Genomic DNA, 18599 nt, shown 5'->3' with positions numbered 1-18599 from the left:
CAGCGAAGAAGAAGAAGAAGAAGAAGAAGAAGAAGAAGAAGAAGACTAGTGAGAGAGAGATAAAGATATCCCTGTGAGCCCAACCTGATCCCAATCCTTGGCATAAAATAAACATTTACTGGAGGTTTTAGGGGTGATTGAGAAAGAAGTTTCTCCATTTCTCCAGGTTCCTTCACATTTGTACTGTGTGATTTGTAGATTAACTTTATAGAGCCGCATTTATCTCTCAATGACAGAGGCACTGGATTTTTTTCGACATAATTTGCTTTTCTCTATTGTCATCTATTTAGCGGAAAGTTGCTGAAGAGTTGTTTGCTGCTATATTAATGCTCTGATTACCAAATAGAGAACCTTTAAGTAAAATATCTGAGTACTTCTTCCACCACTAGTCATACAGATAGATATTGAGACTGCTCTCATTCAAACGTTGTCTTTAATCTGTCTGTCCTTTTCATTTTTAAAGCATTATGCAATAATTGAGAGCAGTGGTCATAACATCAGCATCAATTCATATTAACTTCACAAGACGGATGCCACCAAACTCTCAGTCACGGTCATTCATCCGAAGATGTTGCAGTGAAGACAAATGCTGATCTCAATAAATCAATTTGGAGAAAGATTAAACTGTGTTGCATAAAAGTAAGTAAACAGCAGAAATATAATTCAATAAAGGTTTTCATTGATTTTTAATAACAGACATTTATTGATGCTTGGAAAGGCTGAGCTGACACAATTGTGTATGCAGACTCCAGAACAGTGCTTCTGAAAAAGCTTTTTCAAAATTTTTATGCAAAATAGATTTGATCTGATGATAGCTATCATTGAACTGTTTTATCCTGTAATGTTTATACAATTTGTCCAGTTAAATCTTCTGTCCTCAACCTTTATTGGAAGTGTGTGTCGCTCATGCAAAGTGAGGTCAGAAGAATGTGAGTGTGTCTATGTGGTGCTTTACAGAACATGTTTTTCATGTCTTTCAGTGGCCATCCCTCTGCTCTTTAGTCCCCCTCTCTCTCCTCATCCTCCCTTCCTCTGATTCATTAGCAGAACCCGGAGCCCTCCTGTCCTCTTTTACTGCCTCCATTAAATCCTCGCTCTCTCCATTGCAACTCTCCATGGATAGTGAGGGCGTCAGCTCATCATACCAGCAAAGAGTCGCAGCCATGTTCTACATTTTTCATCCCAGCCACTTTATCGTTACTTAGCCCAGCTCAGCACTCTGAAACACATGCAATGTAAATTAAATTATGTAATGCTTGTGAGCCTGTGATTAAAACTAGGAGAGGTACAGTATATCTACAACTATATGTGCAAGTATATATGTCATTGTACCTGCTGTAGAGAGAGAGAAAAAACAAACACCTTTTTCACAAACATACACTGTTTGACTTCAGGAAATAGCGAAGTCTGGTGGTAGAATAATGAAGCTTAAACGTGAAATGGTGCCGGTGGTGTTTGTACAAACTTTATTTTAAATTCTAGTGAAGAACCCAAAGTTTCCACAGAAACCAAACAAACATTTCTAAAACTGTCAGACAGTGTTGTACAAATATTCTGTAACAACCTTAAAGATGCTTTTGGGAATTAAAAGGCAAAAACTGTATGTGGAGTTTTTAACTATCACTATTAACGACCTGCCCCAGTTTGAAATGACAAAGGCTCAGAATCACAATCAGAAATATTTTATTGATCCCCACTGGGATATTGATGAGTTACAGTTGCTGTTATATATAAGCATAAAGAAATATAGGGAAAATAGAAATAAAGAACTCTGTAAAATGTAAATTGTACAACATATAACACAAAATATGAAGAGAATACAAGTAAATAACAAAAACAAGTGTTTATTAAAATGTACACTATCAATAAATGTATTGCACAGTTGATCATTATTGCACATAGGAGCAATTAGAACATATCGGTTGAATTTGAGTGCTACAGCGTCTCCTTATTGCTTTTATACTGTGGTGTTTTAAGCTCTGTAACAACCTTGAAGTGTTAAAGCTGTGTTAAACCTGTCCAAACAAATGGGAATCGAATCCCTCTGCACAGGTGAATATCACAGGTCCCAGAGGAGCGGAAGCTGCTGTGAGCGCATGTTGAGGTCGGGATCCCCCCTCTGAGATGGATAACAGTTAACACAAGGGACACATTGATTATCTGCCTTCATAATTGCTGAGGGTATGACTGTAATGGTGGTCAATAAGCAAGGCCAACGAGGGTAATGGAAAAGCTTCAGCCTTCTCTTGTTCTTAATGGGATAAGTCACACTGCAATGTCCAAGGGGAGGTGAAGGTGAGTTTGGCCCGAGCTGAGGATTTTTAAGCCTAGCATGCTTTTACTTTCTTTGCTACGACTGGCTTGAAAGCCACAACACAAAGAGGTTAGATGCAACATAATACAGCACTTGTTTAAAACAAGACGAAAATGGATGACACAGAGGAACACAAAACTCTGCGTCTTGTGTCAGGGAGTTTGAGAAAGAGTGTGGGCAGAGTAATGAGCCACATACATAGACTTAGCCCACAGCTTCACACAAGGTGCTCTCAATCAGCAGTCAGGCAGCTGCACCTAAAACACAAAGACATAGAACAGAAACACAAGGAGAACAACAGAACACAGAGTGACACTTATCACCTAACGTGAAGATAAATGGGTCAATATGCTTTTCATCCAGGGGCCAGCCAACGTCAGAGGCTAATAAGCTGAATTTAAAGGTTAATGGAGAATGATTTAAAGTGGCTTTAGGACGTTTTTTTTTGATGATGCAGTCAAAGTGCATACCATGCAAGGACAACACCGCCAGTTTGATTCAGGCTGGGTACTTTTGTTGAAATATACACTAATTAATAAAGGCAAAAAACAACAACAATCTTACAAAAAACAGGTTCCATAAGTATACATCACTCTTATGTTATTCAATTTTTAAGTGTGAAAAAAATGATATATTGACCCACCAAACACCATTTTATGCAGCAAACAGTTTGATGTGTCCAGGATTTTTTTTTTACTATTATGTTATTGTACAACTTCTAAAAAATGTAAACATTTTAGATAGAAAAATCTTCATTCTTGATCGTGTCAATATTTTGACCAATCAATCCCGTCTCAAGCTCAAGGTTCTTTCTTTCTTACGTTCAGGATGAAATTATTAGAAAGGTGGTGACCTAATAAAAGAACACAAGGAAGACAGTCGCACACAGGTAGCCGTGATGCAAAAGATATATTGTTTACCAATCTTTCGACATTCGCAGTCTTCCTCAGTGGGAGAACACTAAAGATGACTGCCATGTGGAAATGTTGATAAATTATTTAATATCTTTGGCATTATATCAACTACTTTGCTTGCATGTCATCAGGTTCATCTCAATGACAACTGAGGAGTTACAGGACAACTACATAATAAACGACGTAATCCAAATAAAAGTCAACAGATGTACAAAGGTTTATAAGTCTGACTGAATTAAAGTAGATTTATATGTTGCCCAGACAAAACTCAACCTCTGTCAGAGTAATAAACGATTATGGAGATGCACAATCACAACGTCCATCCAGCCTCACTGTAATAAACCTGCATGAGGGAGGAAAGCAGGAACCAAATACAAACAAAGTGCTTTCTTTGTTTTATCTGACCCTGAGCTGAAACCACACAGCTGCCGTAATGTCCAAGAAGTGATCTGGCAGTACTCTGCGGAGAGCAATGCCCATGTAATGACTCTGATCAAAACATAACAGATTGGCTTAAGCTAATGGAACATTAGTACAACAGTTTACAAGTGTTTTCTTTCTAGAGTTTGGTCAATATCTTGCCCAATGTCGAAGTACAAGCTGCTATTTTACATACATTATACAAATACACTATACAACCATCACCTCAGATAGCTGCACATTTTAACAATCAACTTGCGGACAAAGTTTAAGTCTGACTAAGTTGACTGAGTTGTACCGGCTATTGGTAAATCCATGAATACGTTTGAAGTTTATAACTAACGATATAGTTAATGATTGGTAATTTACTAAATGGGGTTGCACCATTAAAACGTGTTAGCTAGTGAGCATTTTAAATCTGTTGCAAGGAAATCAAACAGAAAATCAACTTCTTAAAAAAGGTGTCACTGTAGCTCCAAAACAACCATTTAAAAAGTAAATTAATATGGTGAAATTGGGGCAGTACATATATGCGCAAACATTTTTGAGAAATTTCACTTAAAATATTCCCTGTTTACATCACTTTTAAACACCATTAGAGGTCCGGTCAGATGGCCATTTCTGATATAGAGTTCTTCTATTCTTCAATCTTAAATGGTCCTATGTTAGCAAGCTAGCATTAGTTTTGTTTAAATTCAGTTAGCTACATGACATCTATACCTGGTCGTTCAGATGTACATATAAAGATAACTAAACTCTATGTCGTGCAATCTGTTTTTCATGGCATTTCGCTTTGTTGTATTTGCGTTCCTCCGCCACTGTGTCCACCATTTTCATAGCTTCCTTTTTGATTTGTGCTTACAATCTGGCACCTCGTCATTTTTTATAGTTTGACGCCCAGGAACCTTCTGAACACAGTAAAATAAGAACAATAGGCAAAGGATATCCACACACATCTAGTGTGTCATAAGTGATGTTAGAGAGGGAATAGTTTTCTAGGAGTCCATGCATTGTTTTGAAAGAAAATCATACTCATTCTTCCTTTAACATTTAACACTCAGGCTAAGTTTGAATTTTAGAGCTGGTTCAGTGCCTCCAGCAGTATTTCACACAACAAAAAAAAACTTTTACCTTTTGCACATTCATCACTGCAGTGACCTTTTCCTCTGTGTAAGGTAGAGGGACAAATGCCTTCATAGACCCTCAGGCTTTATGTAGTATTATACAAGGTCATACTCTTACCCGATTACAAATGTCAGATTTTTCATAAAAAGATTTATGCTTGCTCTTCAAAAACTTGAAAAAGCTACACAAACACGGATCAGTGTAAAGGCTGCCATACTTTAACTCTCTCCATCCTTCTCTGCAGTGACTTTTGTTAAACATTGATGTCCATGAGACTCTGCAGAGGTATCTCCTCCTGACGACACCGCAAACTGAGAGACATCACTGTCTGTATTCTGCGTGCAGATAACTCACTTCAAATAAGTATCAAACTGGCTGACGATTACAAATATATATCTCAACGAGAAAAAATAAGTAAAGCTTAAATAAATTGTATTGATTTGTTTTTTCTGACAGGAAATCGATTGTTCAGTGACTGCTCCACTGCATCCAATCAGTTTGGATTACGACTTTGCTTAACACATCAGAAGTATGATGGCAAGCAACTTCACCTCGGCCTAAATGTAATGAAGGTTGTTGTTTCATTTAAAAGAAAGAAAAAATGCCGAAAGGGAAACACAACTCACCCGTCAGTTCTGCAACACTGACATTTGTGCTGACGCACTCACTGTGACCTTTTCAGGTAATTGGCTTTTTGCTTTACATTAACAACTCCCCCGGCTGCTCTCCTCTTCATGCAGTGTATACCGTGTTGCCTTTAAAATGTAACTTAACCTGAATCCAGTTTTCTGAGTGAGTAAATTACATGTAGAGTGACTTTATTATACTATTGATCCCAGTACCATTTAGTTTATTGCAACAAAGGTTATCAGGTGCAGTCCGCACTGCAGACTACAAATAACAGCATACTTTGCCGATATCATGCCCAAAGAAACCAACAATTGCATTAAAAACAGCAACATTCCATGAAGCTTTTATAGCATATTAGCTGCGTGTCACCATCCACCTTAGTTTAACCAGCTCTGCCATATAGGAGAATAAACTTCTCAAATAAAGAGGAATAGTTTGCAAACAGCTGAGACAGGAGTTGATGGCAAAAAATATTTTTAATAAACTCAAATATTAGCCAATTAGCAACCAAGCTAATTAGCGTCCCAACTGACTAAAGCTAGGTACCTCTGAGAGCTTCTTTTTTCTTCACTGGGGCTTAATCTTGAACAATGTTTTTTTTAGCTTATCATTGTTCCTTAATGCACAATCTTAATTTGAAAATTAACTATTAACTATAGCTGTCAGATAAATGTTGTTAAGTAAAAAGTACAATATGTGCATTTTAGTGGAGTAGAAGTATAAAGTAGCATAAAATGCAAGTAAAGCAACTCAAAATTGTATTTAAGGACAGCACTTGAGTAAAACAATGAAATGTAAATGTAATTTCCACTAGTAATTGTAACAACTACAGTTGCCCTCAAAAAAATACCAAACTTTGTGGAAGTCAGTTGAGAGACACCAGCTGAAATTATGGGAAATATAAGACGCACTCCCTGACACAAGTTCAATAAGAGAATGCATTTCTGCTGACGGCAAAGTGACAGGATATTGAAACCCACTTTCCTCCACAGAACCCAAGCCCAGTGCAATGAGGTTGGGAGTAATGGAGAGGAACGCAAAACTATCATTATCAGGGGCCGGCGGTGCTGCATTGTCATCTGCAACTCCTGCGATGGATTCTTCAACAGCAGACTGAGATAACAAACATCGAATAAAGACTACAGAAATGCCTCAAGAGTCTTTGAAATCAATCTCAGCTGAGCAGAAATCAATTGATGATTTTCTTGTATTGACCACATAAACTGTACCCAACATGTGTTAGCATTTTTTGCAGCTTTCCACATCGTTAAGTTAGTCTTCTATTCTCATTTACTTAATTTGAAGAAGGTCCAAACGAGTTCAAAGTATGCAGTATTTATTACAAAAAAGGAGAAAGAATTAGAGAAATATCTGAAAATTAAACATATTTTATAGCAATAGAACACCATTTGACATATTTTTCTTGGGAAAGAGATTTAAATAATTATATTTAGCCCTGTCTTGTACTGTAACAGTGCACCTGTACGCATAATTATTATTTAAAATCAATGCATGTCTGAACCAATACTACGTTTGTCATTACAATAAATGGCAGCTGACAAAAGCAAAAAAGAAAGTGCGGATTAAGCAACATGCTAATGTGATGCACACAGGAAGCCCAGCAATCGAAACTCATTATTCACAAATACTAGAGTATAATGGGCTTATCTCTGCTGGTTAGGCTGCAGTAAGTCTTTATTAAACCAACCTCCTCAACTGACACCCATTTACTTTAATTTTAACAGGTTTCATTTGTTTATCAGTCATGGAAAATGTGCCAATAGATACATACAAACTGTCTAAAAGTTAAATGGTGTTTGGCTCTGAGAGTAGATGCGTCTGGTCAACTTCATGAACCCCGTTGAGACCCCTGAAGAGAAAAGACCTTTTGCATCTCTCGCTCTAGGACAGCGGCTGCACCCAACCGGAGATTACAACAGGGGACAGGAAATCAATGCTTTCAGGAACAGAAGAGTGAAGAGGTACACACACTTTCCATTACATTTCCAGTGCATTTCACCACTGAAGAAAATACATTGTTGATGATTTATATTTGTATTTTAGAGTCATTTTAGTGACAAACACATAGCGATAAATAATGCAATGACCCTGAGCTGAAAACCTTGTCTGAACGAGTGATTAGTTCAATTAACGCCATATCACAAATGAGAGCCATGTTGCATGAGTTTTATTTCATGTCCACATGAATTAACCTCCATGAGTCACCATGCATGCCAAAACTGTCCAAAAGAAAAATTAAAAAGAGAGTTGTGTGGCCTCTCTTCTTCTCTGTAGCATCAATGATATTGCATAATTCTACACATTACTCTCTTTCAAAATGTATTTATTTCTGTTCATGCAGGCTGTGCAACATCAGTGAACTTAGAGCTCTATAATACCATTTTGAAACATCAAACAGTGTTGTTGTCATTCTAGGCTTTTGGCAAAATTCTCTGTCTGAACTTTCAGCGAGCAGACAAATCAATAAAGGACATTACTTTGAGAAAACATTAACATTATGTCCTCCTACATGCATCATTGCAATTTTCTCAAGCAGAAAATGGGCTTTCAAACCTCCAAGCAAGGCTGCAATAATTCCCATTAGGCTTCCTGGTTTTAGCGGCGCTGTACATTTCACAAGCTCTTCCCTTGTAGAAAAAAAAGAAATGATGGCCACAATATTTCTCTGTCAAATTGCAGGGGGAAGACAATGCAGAGAGGCAGGGTCAGTGATGGAGCAGCCCTGAGAGGCACGAGAGTGACTTGCAGTCATAAAAGGGAGCGAAACTGTGAAATGGCAGAATTTCATTTTACTGACCCATTTTCACAAGTGTCATTATCATACACCTCTAAATCTTGGAGACTAGAAGCATCTGTAGTGTCACCTGCGCTGCTCACACTGTTCCTGAAGGCGATACCTCCAATGAAGGGATACACACCTCCTGTGAACAGGTCTCTGATGCTATAGTAAGGGATCTCTGGGTCTTGTCTTTCAGGCTTAGTGATACACTGTGCCTCCATGGCTTTGTTTCTTTGGTAGTACTTTGAAAACTTATTGAAGATGATGGTGATGGGCAGAGCCACCACTAACAGGCCACAGATGATACACAAGGTGGCCACTATCTTCCCTGCCAGCGTCACCGGGCAGGTGTCACCATAACCGACTGTGGTCATGGTGATTGTGGCCCACCACCAGCCTGAAGGGATGGACCCCAAATCTGTGTCCTGCTCTTCCTTCTCTGCAAAGTAGATGAGGGCAGAAAAGATGGAGATCCCCACCGAGAGGAAGAGAAGGAGCAGACCCACCTCCTCGTAGCTGTGGCGGACGGTGGCGCCCAGCGCTCGCAGCCCGATGGAGTGGCGAGCCAGTTTGAGGATACGGAGAATCCTCATGAGGCGCAGAACCTGCACCACCTTCCCCACGTTTTCCAAGTCCTCATTCTCCTCTGCGGCCTCCTCGTCGGCTGTTTCCAGAGCTAAAGTGGCGTAAAATGGCAAAATGGAGACAACATCGATGATGTTTAAGGGGTTTCCAAGGAACTTCCTGCGGGAGGGCGCAACAATCAGCCTGATGATGAACTCGGCGGAGAAGCCGGCAATGCAGATCTCTTCCAGGATGGAGAGGACAGGGTCATCGGTGGGCTTCTCGTTGTCATGCACCTGCTGAAACTCAGGCATGCTGTGGACACACATGGCAACGATAGAGGTCAGCACCAAGCCGAGAGAGGCCACAGCGAGGATCTTTGAACCTGTTGAGTGACCTGGATCCTCCAGCCTGAGCCAAATGTAGCTCCTCACTTCTGCACACCAGGCACCTTTGAAGTTGGCCAGGTCTTTATCTAGAGCAGAGAGCTCCTCAAAGGAGGAGTCCAAACTCTGTTGCGGTTGGTCGTCGCTCCTCACGTCCCAGTCTCTGTCATCGATGTAATCCTTCCTCTCGTGGTACCAGTAGCTACAGCAGGGGCTTATGTGAAGCTCCGGGATTCCCCAGTACTCGATCTCCTGGCTGAAGGAGAAGACACACACCTCCTCCATCATGTGGATACGTCCTGTGTGGTAGAAGTTGAGCACACTGAGGAAAACATGTGGATTCCGGTCGAAGTAGTACTCCTTGTCGGTCGGGCTGTAGTCGTCACACAGTTCCAGGATCGCCGCCTCGCTTTGGCAGTGCAGCAGACGAGCCAAGCGTGTGTGAGGGAAGCAGAGCAGCATGCTCGGATCCAATTCGTGTCGAACCCCTCCCACGTTGAGGTGCACCTGGTCCTCCTCATTCCCCCGCCGGTGGAGGATTTGCCCGTACCCCATGGTCCTGACGATACATACAGAGACATTATGAGAAATGAAGCATGCCAGTTCTATAGATTTTTATGCCCCACGAGAATATAAAGTCTAGATAGTAAATGGTAAATATATATGGAGGGACGTCTATCAAGACATATTTGACTACACTGTTTGTAGCACATTAGTCCTCTGAAGGAACTCAAAAATCAATACAACACACACAGGAAATGGCTTGAGCTGGAGAGAGTGAAGAGGCGTGAGGTGCTGTCACTTCTTCCAGGGCTCAAGTACAGGGTTATCACCAGAATAATCAAATTACAGAGCGGTATAGACTAATTCAGAGAAAGTGAGTTGAAACTGAACCCACACATCATTTCAAGCAATCACTAAAGCCAGAGACTGTTTTCCTGCATATGTATATTTCTAATTGTTCTGTCCTAATATCTACTCTTCTACCAATCAGAGCAACGTGCTGGTTTGCATGCCTACTCATACATAAAATATGTTATTCACCAAACCCTATTTACAAATAAATCAATAACTTCAAATTTGACTAAAACTCAATGCAAAACATGAAACTGAAACGTACCTGCACTCGAAGCTTTTCTTTCCATGAAAATAACTTTTACCAGGGTGGTTTAGTTTTCACATTCTTGCAAAGTGCGGCAGATGGCAGGTCGGGTGGAGGGAGTGCGGTGCTGCAGCTTCACGAACGGGACAAGAAGAGCTGGAGGCGGGACAACAGCACGGCGGCAGTTTGTTCCCTTTTACAGGGAAGAGGGAGGGGCGAGAGAGGCGAGGAGACGGGAGGGAGAGGGAGTGCACAGATGTAGGAACACCCTGCTGTAAAACTACACGGTCGTTTTTGTTTTTTCAATAGCACTTTACTCATCATATCACGTTTATAGCCTGTTATCCTTAAAGGACGCTTTAGTTCTGTTGTGATTGGCCTATTTAACGCTGCGATTTATTATAAGATCATGACTTTCCTTTAGTAAACAGTGAGCCTGCACTAATTGTATGCATGTTTAATGTTCTAAAAATTGGTTCTACTTGTGTGAAGAACACAGCTTGTCAGGAGCAGTAGGGAGTAAAGTAGTAAAATCACACTGACATTTCAATCCTCTGTGAGAAAGCTCTGCTGGCAGGCTAACTGCCAAAGCAGGCAGTAACACTGTATTTGGCAGCAAGGGGGAAATACAACGTACCTATATAGTGGCAGCAGATTTGAAAAAGCTGCTATTGGTTGTCATTGCTCTCAGAACTGTTTGACAATTTGTAATGTGGCAATGTTTTTCTTCCCCATCTGTGTCCCAGCCTAGCTGAGGGGGTTTCTATCCATCATTTTATTACCTCAATAAAAATACATTCAGTATCTCACAGATGTGCTGCCTGCAGCATAAAACTAGATCCTAAAAGCACCAAATGCTTGCAGAGGATCTCTGTTCTGCTCCTGAAATGAATTTGGTGATTTAACATCTCTCTGTGTCATCAGGGTAAATACACATTTGTGCACCTTTTCAGCGCCCCGTGCCCTGTCTTTGTGGCTACTTATGCTGCGTGTGTATGTATGTATATATGTGTGTTGGCAGTCATTTTTAAAAGACTGTTATATTCTTCTTGAACCAAAATGGTTTATTTTACTTATACTGCTGCTCGTCATCTATTATATTGACCCATGTAAATCTGTTGCCTGTGACACATACCTTCCTGTGAGTTTTTAATGTTTTAATGTGTATGCACTGGGTAAAGCTAAAGGAATTGCCCTTCAAGGGAAAAACAAAGTTATCTGAATCAGAATCTGTATTGAAGAGGGGCACTGCGACAAAACCTTGAGAGATGAGGAGGCATCAGCCGATCAACATAAAACAAATCAACTCTCGATAAACACAGATGAAGTCGTTTCTTAAGCAAAAACATTATCTCTGTCCAGCTTTTCAGTTGTAAGAATTCATGAATTAATTTATGTGTATTTCATCGTTACAGCTCATTATTTGATGTATGATGTGACTGTGACTCTGCTTTTTAATTTTTGAAAGGTTTGTGATCTGGTGCGATTTTTTTCCTTCTTCCTTATTTATGAAAACTTCTAAATAGTGGTGTCCCCATGGCTTCGGACTTAAGATGCTGACCATGAACCACAACAGCCCTAATTTAACTTTGTCAGAGGACTTTGTTGCAACTCATTTCCTGCCAAAATGCTAAAAACATAATTGATAAAAATAAGGATACATATTTAAAACATGTTTTATACTATACTACACATATTTCATACCAATAATTTCTAACAACAAAAACATTTCCCAAAAAGCTTTTGGAACTTGTAACTTATTTATTTGTAGTTTAAGTTAGCAGGAGGAGCTATATACATACATGTCCATTTATCATTTACCATTTAACTAAGTCAATCAACCTCTTTGCATTGCATGTTGGGACTTACTTCAGGCCAGAATACAAGACACAGGCCCGCACAACCTCAATCAGGCTGTAATAGGATTCACCTGTGTGTAGTTGAGCAGGGACCTCCCTAATCCTGAGACTGTGGGGTTCATTCCTCCCACAAACATTAGTATAAATTGCAAAGACAGGGACTCATAGGTTACCAGTTTCCCCATCTCTTGTGCAATGGGTGGTCGCGGTGGATTTGGGTTTGTAGTTTTTATCCATTGACTTCACTCAAAGTTTGTGATTTTTCATGCTACTTTTAAAAATGATTCAATCTCTTTCAGGTTGGTGATTCTCCTGATAGCAGTTGTAAACATAGAGGCTCAAAAGAAGCCTTCTATAAGTAAGTTTTTGTCAATTTCTAACATTATTTTAATCCTACTATATGCTTCTTACTAATATGTAAATGTTAAATCCCAGATATTCACTCAAAATGCCTGGGGAATGTCATGCGTCTGGATATCGGCCCACTTGGAGGAAATCTTCTTGAAGTGTCTGTTGTCTTTAGTAAGATGACATTCCTGAATGAATTCATTTTTTTTTTTGTTTTTACTTTGTCTCACCTTTTCTCTTCTAACTGTCCTTTTTTTTTTTTTCCTTCTCAGACAACTCTTCAATTCTCCTTACACCAAGTTTAGCTTCTCAGTGTGGCTTCAGTGCGAGGATAGACCAGCTGGGGAACATCGTGATTTTTGCCTCTCTTCAAAACTGCTTTGCTCAAAATGTGGTAAAATGACTGGCGACGTGATTTTTGTGGAGTAGCACTTAATGTCTCTTTTGATGTTGTGATAATTTAAAGTATTTTCTGTGTTTTGTAGGCCGACGAAGCATTCACAACAAGACTAAATCTTCGACTGCATGGGAACCAGGTGGCTGAAGATGAGCTGTACCAGGTGGTTGAAACCTGCCGCTACACTGCCTGGGCCTCCAGGGAAATTGTCTGTGACCGCAACTATATGGAGGCAAGTGAATGCAGCAGGACTCTCTGGGGTCATGTTCCAGTCTATATTATAAGTGGCTTTATTGGTCGTCAAGGCTGGTACATTTGAAAGCGGAGGGATTGACTATCATTTTGCCTTATTTCTAGGTGTCTGTGAAAAGGACAGCTGAAAATTATTACGCACTGCCTGACCATCCCATCTCAAGCATTAAAAAGTTTGGTGCTGCTGAGGTAAGAGCTTATTGTGCCCTTTTTTTAATATTCTGGAAACATCCCTTTCTGTATTAACTGTCTTTTGATGTTTGCTTCACAGAAACAGCCCATGGATGCAGAATTCAAAATCAAAACTATTACGTTCTTCACTCCTGAGGAGAAGATCATGCCTTTGACTGAGGCCCACAGAAGAGGTTATGGGATCTCAAACACTCCTACAAGGCTGGTTCTGCGAAGCCCATTAACTTCACCTGAAACGTACATCCAGAATGTAAGTTTTTAAACAAGCCTTGCTTGTTAACAAACTACTTGTTTACACTTACAGCTGGTGAACTATTGGTTTTGGAACAAATGATGTATTCGGACTGTCTACATTGTTATATTGAAGTACCCACATCCTTATGCATTAAATGGATTTAATAAAGCATTGACATGATGATCTGTAATCTCACCTCGCAGGTAGCAGGTGTGCCCATGTCTGTGCTCAAAACCTCAATAGTATTTGAGAAGAAGCTGGCGACTCAAATCCATGCTGGCGCTGCCTGCCCAATACTAGACGGTAATGTTTGGGGAGCAGTAAGCAGGGCTATAGCAACCACTGACATCATGTCTTTAGTTTCTCAGAGAATTTGGGGTTGCATCAGTTGAAAATGTCTTTAAACTTGGACATAGTTGGTATTTTATTACTGATTCCAGTATTCTCAGACTCGACAATAAATGAAATGTGTCCATGTTGGGTCTTTCCTTGTCTAAGTGCTGTATGTGTTCGCCTTGTGTACAGGTAGTGTTTTTTTCACTCCGGACTCAATCAGCTGGTTCCTGCCGAGGCGCATTGAGCCCTTGACTTCCTCTGGCCAGTTTCAACTGTTGGAGGTGCACATGGGTGTCGATGGCCAGAGGCTCAACGTTGCCGAGATGGCTGCCAGACATTACTCCCTGTCCGTCAATAACGTGTACATCCTTGCCAAAATCCCTGTTGGGGCTGTCGGTGGCCACTTTAAGGTCAGTTTTATATGTGAATAAATTGGGTTTTTATATTTCTCATGCATATAAATGTCTCCATGGGCTTAAAAGACATCATAAATTTAAAAAGGCGGATTCCGCATGCTGAGTCTTAAACAAAATATCCAAAAACCTTCAGATGTGCTGACCTTCATTTTGCACAATTCACAAACATTTTGGTTTTATAAAGGTGGAGAATCTGTGTAAATGCTGTAATTAAATGGTCCCTCCTTGCTGTCTTGAGGCACACTAGAATTATGTCAGGGTTTTGTCAAGTGATGGTAAATCATATCTGTTCAAAAGAAAATGGGATTGACACTCCACTTCTGTGCAACTGAAAGCTCTTTGGCCTTCAGATAAACAAGATACAGGGTCAAACTTTAGCTCAAGATGATTTATTTCAAGGAAGGCCTTACTGAGGATCTTTGATTTTTGCAGAGTCATGTTTGGGATGGTCAGTATCTCACTACTTATACAATTGAGCTGATGCTCGAGTTGCTCTGGACAGAAAATGCCGCCTACAAGGACACGAGATACAAAGTCTTCCTTCCCATCACGACACCGTTGCTGTCTCAATCTCCACAAGTTACTGACAGTAAGTCATATTATCTTGGTACTCTTGTGATTTTTAAATGTATTACACACTGTCTTAATTACTCTTTATTTTTGCCCCACAGACACTGTTCCTGAGGAGCGGGTATTTAAGGTGCAGCTTGGGCCTTTCTGCTCTGATGTGGCACTAATGAACATCACCATCTCCTCTGAGGTTTTATCTGTGGCAGACTGCAGTGCCAGAGGCCTTAAAGTCCTGGAGCACATGTCCCCCAAGAGCTGCTCGAAAGTCTTTACACTTGAAATACCCTTCAAGGACCGTGGTGTTCTAAAAATGGTGAGCTTTACTCTCAACTTGGGAAATTAAATGCAAAAAAAAGGTTTAACTTTGACAGCTATTCGCTCTATTTCCCAGCAGGAAGAAATGGAGATTACAGTCTACACTCTTCAGCTGACCTTTGGCTTGCTGGTTCTGCCAGAGTATGCACCATTTTCTCACACAGCTTCTCTGGAAGCTAGATTGGAAAACAAAGGTCTGTAGTTATGAATATGATGGATTAATTCAGAACAAAATGGGAAAATTTCTTTTAATCTGGGTTTCTCCACCCACCCCCCCCTTCTGCAGTTCCTCCCTCTGTCGCTGGTGGCTGTGATTATCAATACTTCTATGTCCTCGTGAGATACGGAACCCACGGCTTCAACTTTCAGACACTAGTGGGAAGGAGACTGTTGACCTCACTCCTGGCTAAGGAATATGGCTTAATGGACAATGGCACACACTTCAGTTTTTCAGTACCATTTTCTGCCGTCGATGTCATGGTTGAGGTACAATCAGTTACATTTCTTAACCAAATTGTAAATGTGCAGGGATATATCTTGGTGACCTTTTTGTTGTAGAGATTGTCATTTGAGTGTCTAAACCTTTATTGTTTCTGACAACTTGTCAGGCTGTTGAGGCGTCATCCATCAGGAGCAGACTTGACGTGTCTCTGAGGACTCCAGCCAACAAAAATATTAAAGAATTCTCTGTGGCTTGCAATTTCTTTCCAAGACTGACTGGTTTGTTAGAGGAAATATGTTTCTTATGTCAAGACAAAACGCTCAAGCATACTAATGTCTGCGCCTCCTCCTTTTCAGAGTGTTTCTCTAATGGCACGATAACCGCTCTGGCTATGAAACTGGAGTCTGTTCCCAGTCTGAAGCCCAGTCGGCTCACCCTCAGAGACCCCACCTGTGGGCCCTCCCACAGCGATGACCACTATGCTTATTTTGTCTTCTCTGGGAACTCCTGTGGGACGACCAGAAAGGTACTGCTGACTGTTTCCCTGGTTGTAGACTGTTGACCCTGATATTGAAACATTGAGTTAACTTTTTCTTTTCTTAGTTTCTGCCCAATATGATGCTGTATGAAAATGACATCTCTCTGCCAGATGCAATGAAAAGGGTATCCAAGACTGACGAGCCTGAGTATGAGTGAGTGTCTTGAAACTTAAAAACTCATTGAGCTGAAATGAGTAGATGGTCTCATCAAAGCTCTTGTCTATTAATCTGATAAATTAAAATGTCACCTTGGACATTTTTCACCCTATTATTTGCGAGATGAAACATAATTTTAAGTAAAATCAGCAGATTAACAATAGTAAATAGTTATTTGCAGCCCTAAAGTAAAACTTATGTAATTCCTTTATTTAAAAAAAGATGTGGATGCTGTTCAATTTCCACCGCCACACTGACTAATTTATCTCCTGGGTTGTCCCTTTCTTCAGGCTAAAGGTTGCTTGTTATTTTGACATAAACACAAACCACGCTGTGGCCTTCAACAACAGACCTCGCAGGAGTGAACCATATGCTAAGAATGCAATCGGCGAGCTAAAAGTTGAAATTAAACTTGCTCTGGGTAAGGGATGTTCTGAATGCATTGTATTTTCATGTATCCCAACAGTAGGAATCTCTTTTGAGCCATAAAAGCACACTCTACAGGTAATGCAAAGGGATATGGATCAGCTTTTTATTAACCTGCATAGTGAAGGCTTTGGGCTTACTTGGACAGTTGTGCTACTCGTAGTCAAAAGATTTTCAAGAAAGCCAGTGCCTGTTCCTAAATTGGTAAACTAGCGGTGTCCTCTAAAGCCAGGAGGCAATCGCACAAATTTATTTTGAGCTAATTGTGTTGTACAAAGTAATAGGACTTATAACAGTTTAATTGACGCATCTTTAAACCTAATCGGCTTAATGACCAAGTTGGCTCGTGGGATGATGTATTAAAGTTAAATTTCCTCGCTTATCTGTATTTTTTTTTTTTCTATTACTGTCTGAATCTCTAATAATTCAGTTCAAGTTGTTTCTCTTTACTTAGATGCCTCCTACAGCACATTTCACAGAGTTGAAGCTGATCCCATCGCAAAGTACCTTCAACAGCCGTTGTATTTTGAGGTGGAACTGATAAAATCTAGAAACCCTGAGGTATCGCTGGAGCTGGTGGACTGCTGGGCGACGTTGGAGGACGACAGGACATCCCTTCCCAAACGGGACCTCATCATTAACGGGTAACTTCTTAATCTTGCCTTGCTGGGGCATTTGCCCGCCCGCACTAAATGTAAGTGAAACCTGGGCATTACTCTTTTCCCTCATAATGGACACTTTTCAAGGAGGGCGTCACACTGCAGACTTGGGACATCTTTTACACAATTAATTAGTGGGTACTTAATTAAACAATTTTATTTGTATCTTCAGCTGTGTAAACCCAAGGGACCCATACCAGGTGATCTTCCATCCTGTTTTGCCTGATGCCAGAGTTCAGTATCCATCAAATTTCAAGCGCTTTGAGATCCCAATGTTTGCCTTTGCCAAAGACCAAGACAACTTGAGTCTCCAGGTAATTTCAACGACTTTTTTTTTTTTTTTTTTTTTTTTTTTTTTTTTTAAATGAAAGGCTTTAGATTTGGGAAAACGAATGTATACAGTATAAATATCACATTAATTCAAATTTTGTAGGTCTTTGTCCATTGTGATGTGGTGATCTGCGATGCCAGTTATCCAGTGGGTAGAGCTTGTAATGTGCAGTGTTCAAACCAGGATGAGGGGATGAAAGGTAAGACTTCTCACACTGATAACATTTCACTGTTGCACACACTAAGGTTTCCATTTGTTGCTCAGATGAGGGATGGGATAAATACTCTAGTTTGTGTTCTCCAATTGGGGAAACATGTGTTTAAAAAAAACGTTTATCTTTTCTTCCACAGGTCAAAAACGGTCTGTTTCAGATGGCCACCGTATCGAACAAGTGTCATCAGGACCAATACTCATGAGCTAAAAAAACCCTAATAAAAAATATTTTAAAAGGACTTCAGACTTGCATTGTTTTCTTGGAAATATTACCCTGGAAATGTTTTTTCTTTTTTGTAGTTGTGTTTTGATATGGTTGGGATGAGGTCTCAACTGAGGGCTGGGTAACACATGTGTCTGAGCATTAATCGAAACTAATTACTATGGTGAAGAATGAACGAGTACAAACTAAACCGATGACCACTGTCTTGGTAACTTCACGCTTGAGTGAAACTCAACCAAGATACAGTTGCCAGTCTAAATGCTGTAGTTGCATTGTTAGAAATTACTGCAATACACAAACAAACTGGCCAATTTAAAATGACTAGCTATTTTTAATTCTGTCAAACTGACCATTGGTCACAATGTTATAGGGTTGTGGCGTATAGGCAATATGTTCTCATACTAATGCTTCGAAAAACACAGCTTGGTCGGTGGC

The 18599-nt window shown here is 40.1% G+C and overlaps 2 protein-coding genes across 3 annotated transcripts; one reads left to right on the top strand and one right to left on the bottom strand.

Annotated features, from left to right (window-relative positions):
• Positions 1–7702: 7702 nt before the first annotated feature.
• kcns3b (potassium voltage-gated channel, delayed-rectifier, subfamily S, member 3b) lies at positions 7703–10308 on the bottom strand. Its single transcript, XM_031861737.1, has 2 exons — positions 10274–10308; positions 7703–9712 (listed from the first exon to the last, which is right to left on the bottom strand). Exon 2 carries the CDS (start codon positions 9706–9708, stop codon positions 8209–8211), a length of 1500 nt encoding a protein of 499 aa, XP_031717597.1. The 5' UTR covers positions 9709–9712; positions 10274–10308; the 3' UTR covers positions 7703–8208.
• A 1941-nt stretch (positions 10309–12249) lies between these two features.
• On the top strand, positions 12250–18180 carry zpax2 (zona pellucida protein AX 2). Of its 2 annotated transcripts, none has more exons than XM_031861635.1 (21): positions 12250–12332; positions 12414–12472; positions 12550–12636; positions 12735–12856; positions 12948–13091; positions 13217–13300; positions 13383–13553; positions 13742–13841; positions 14064–14284; positions 14723–14879; positions 14962–15173; positions 15255–15369; positions 15462–15661; positions 15784–15895; positions 15974–16143; positions 16221–16309; positions 16603–16733; positions 17193–17382; positions 17570–17711; positions 17831–17927; positions 18079–18180. In XM_031861635.1, the coding sequence occupies exons 1-21, from the start codon at positions 12310–12312 to the stop codon at positions 18147–18149; spliced, it is 2697 nt and encodes an 898-aa protein (XP_031717495.1). In that variant the 5' UTR covers positions 12250–12309; the 3' UTR covers positions 18150–18180. The 2 variants fall into 2 exon arrangements, with proteins under 2 accessions (XP_031717495.1, XP_031717494.1); XM_031861634.1 differs by having other exon boundaries at positions 15252–15369.
• The last annotated feature ends 419 nt before the right edge of the window (positions 18181–18599 follow it).

This window comes from Anarrhichthys ocellatus, unplaced genomic scaffold, assembly GCF_004355925.1.
Source record: "Anarrhichthys ocellatus isolate YVR2014 unplaced genomic scaffold, GSC_Weel_1.0 scaffold25, whole genome shotgun sequence".
In the NCBI taxonomy this organism is placed as follows: Eukaryota; Metazoa; Chordata; class Actinopteri; order Perciformes; family Anarhichadidae; genus Anarrhichthys; species Anarrhichthys ocellatus.
Note: the sequence above shows the minus strand (reverse complement) of the source record. Positions and strands in the feature narration are given on the sequence as shown.

Excerpts from the sequence above, each read along its gene's own strand:
- zpax2 (XM_031861634.1), top strand. The coding sequence starts at position 12,310 with ATGGGTGGTCGCGGTGGATTTGG. Across the intron at positions 12,857-12,947 it reads ACTGCTTTGCTCAAAATGTG|GCCGACGAAGCATTCACAAC; the intron begins GTAAAATGACTG and ends TGTGTTTTGTAG. Across the intron at positions 13,554-13,741 it reads CTGAAACGTACATCCAGAAT|GTAGCAGGTGTGCCCATGTC; the intron begins GTAAGTTTTTAA and ends CTCACCTCGCAG.
- kcns3b (XM_031861737.1), bottom strand. The coding sequence starts at position 9,708 with ATGGGGTACGGGCAAATCCTCCACCGGCGGGGGAATGAGGAGGACCAG.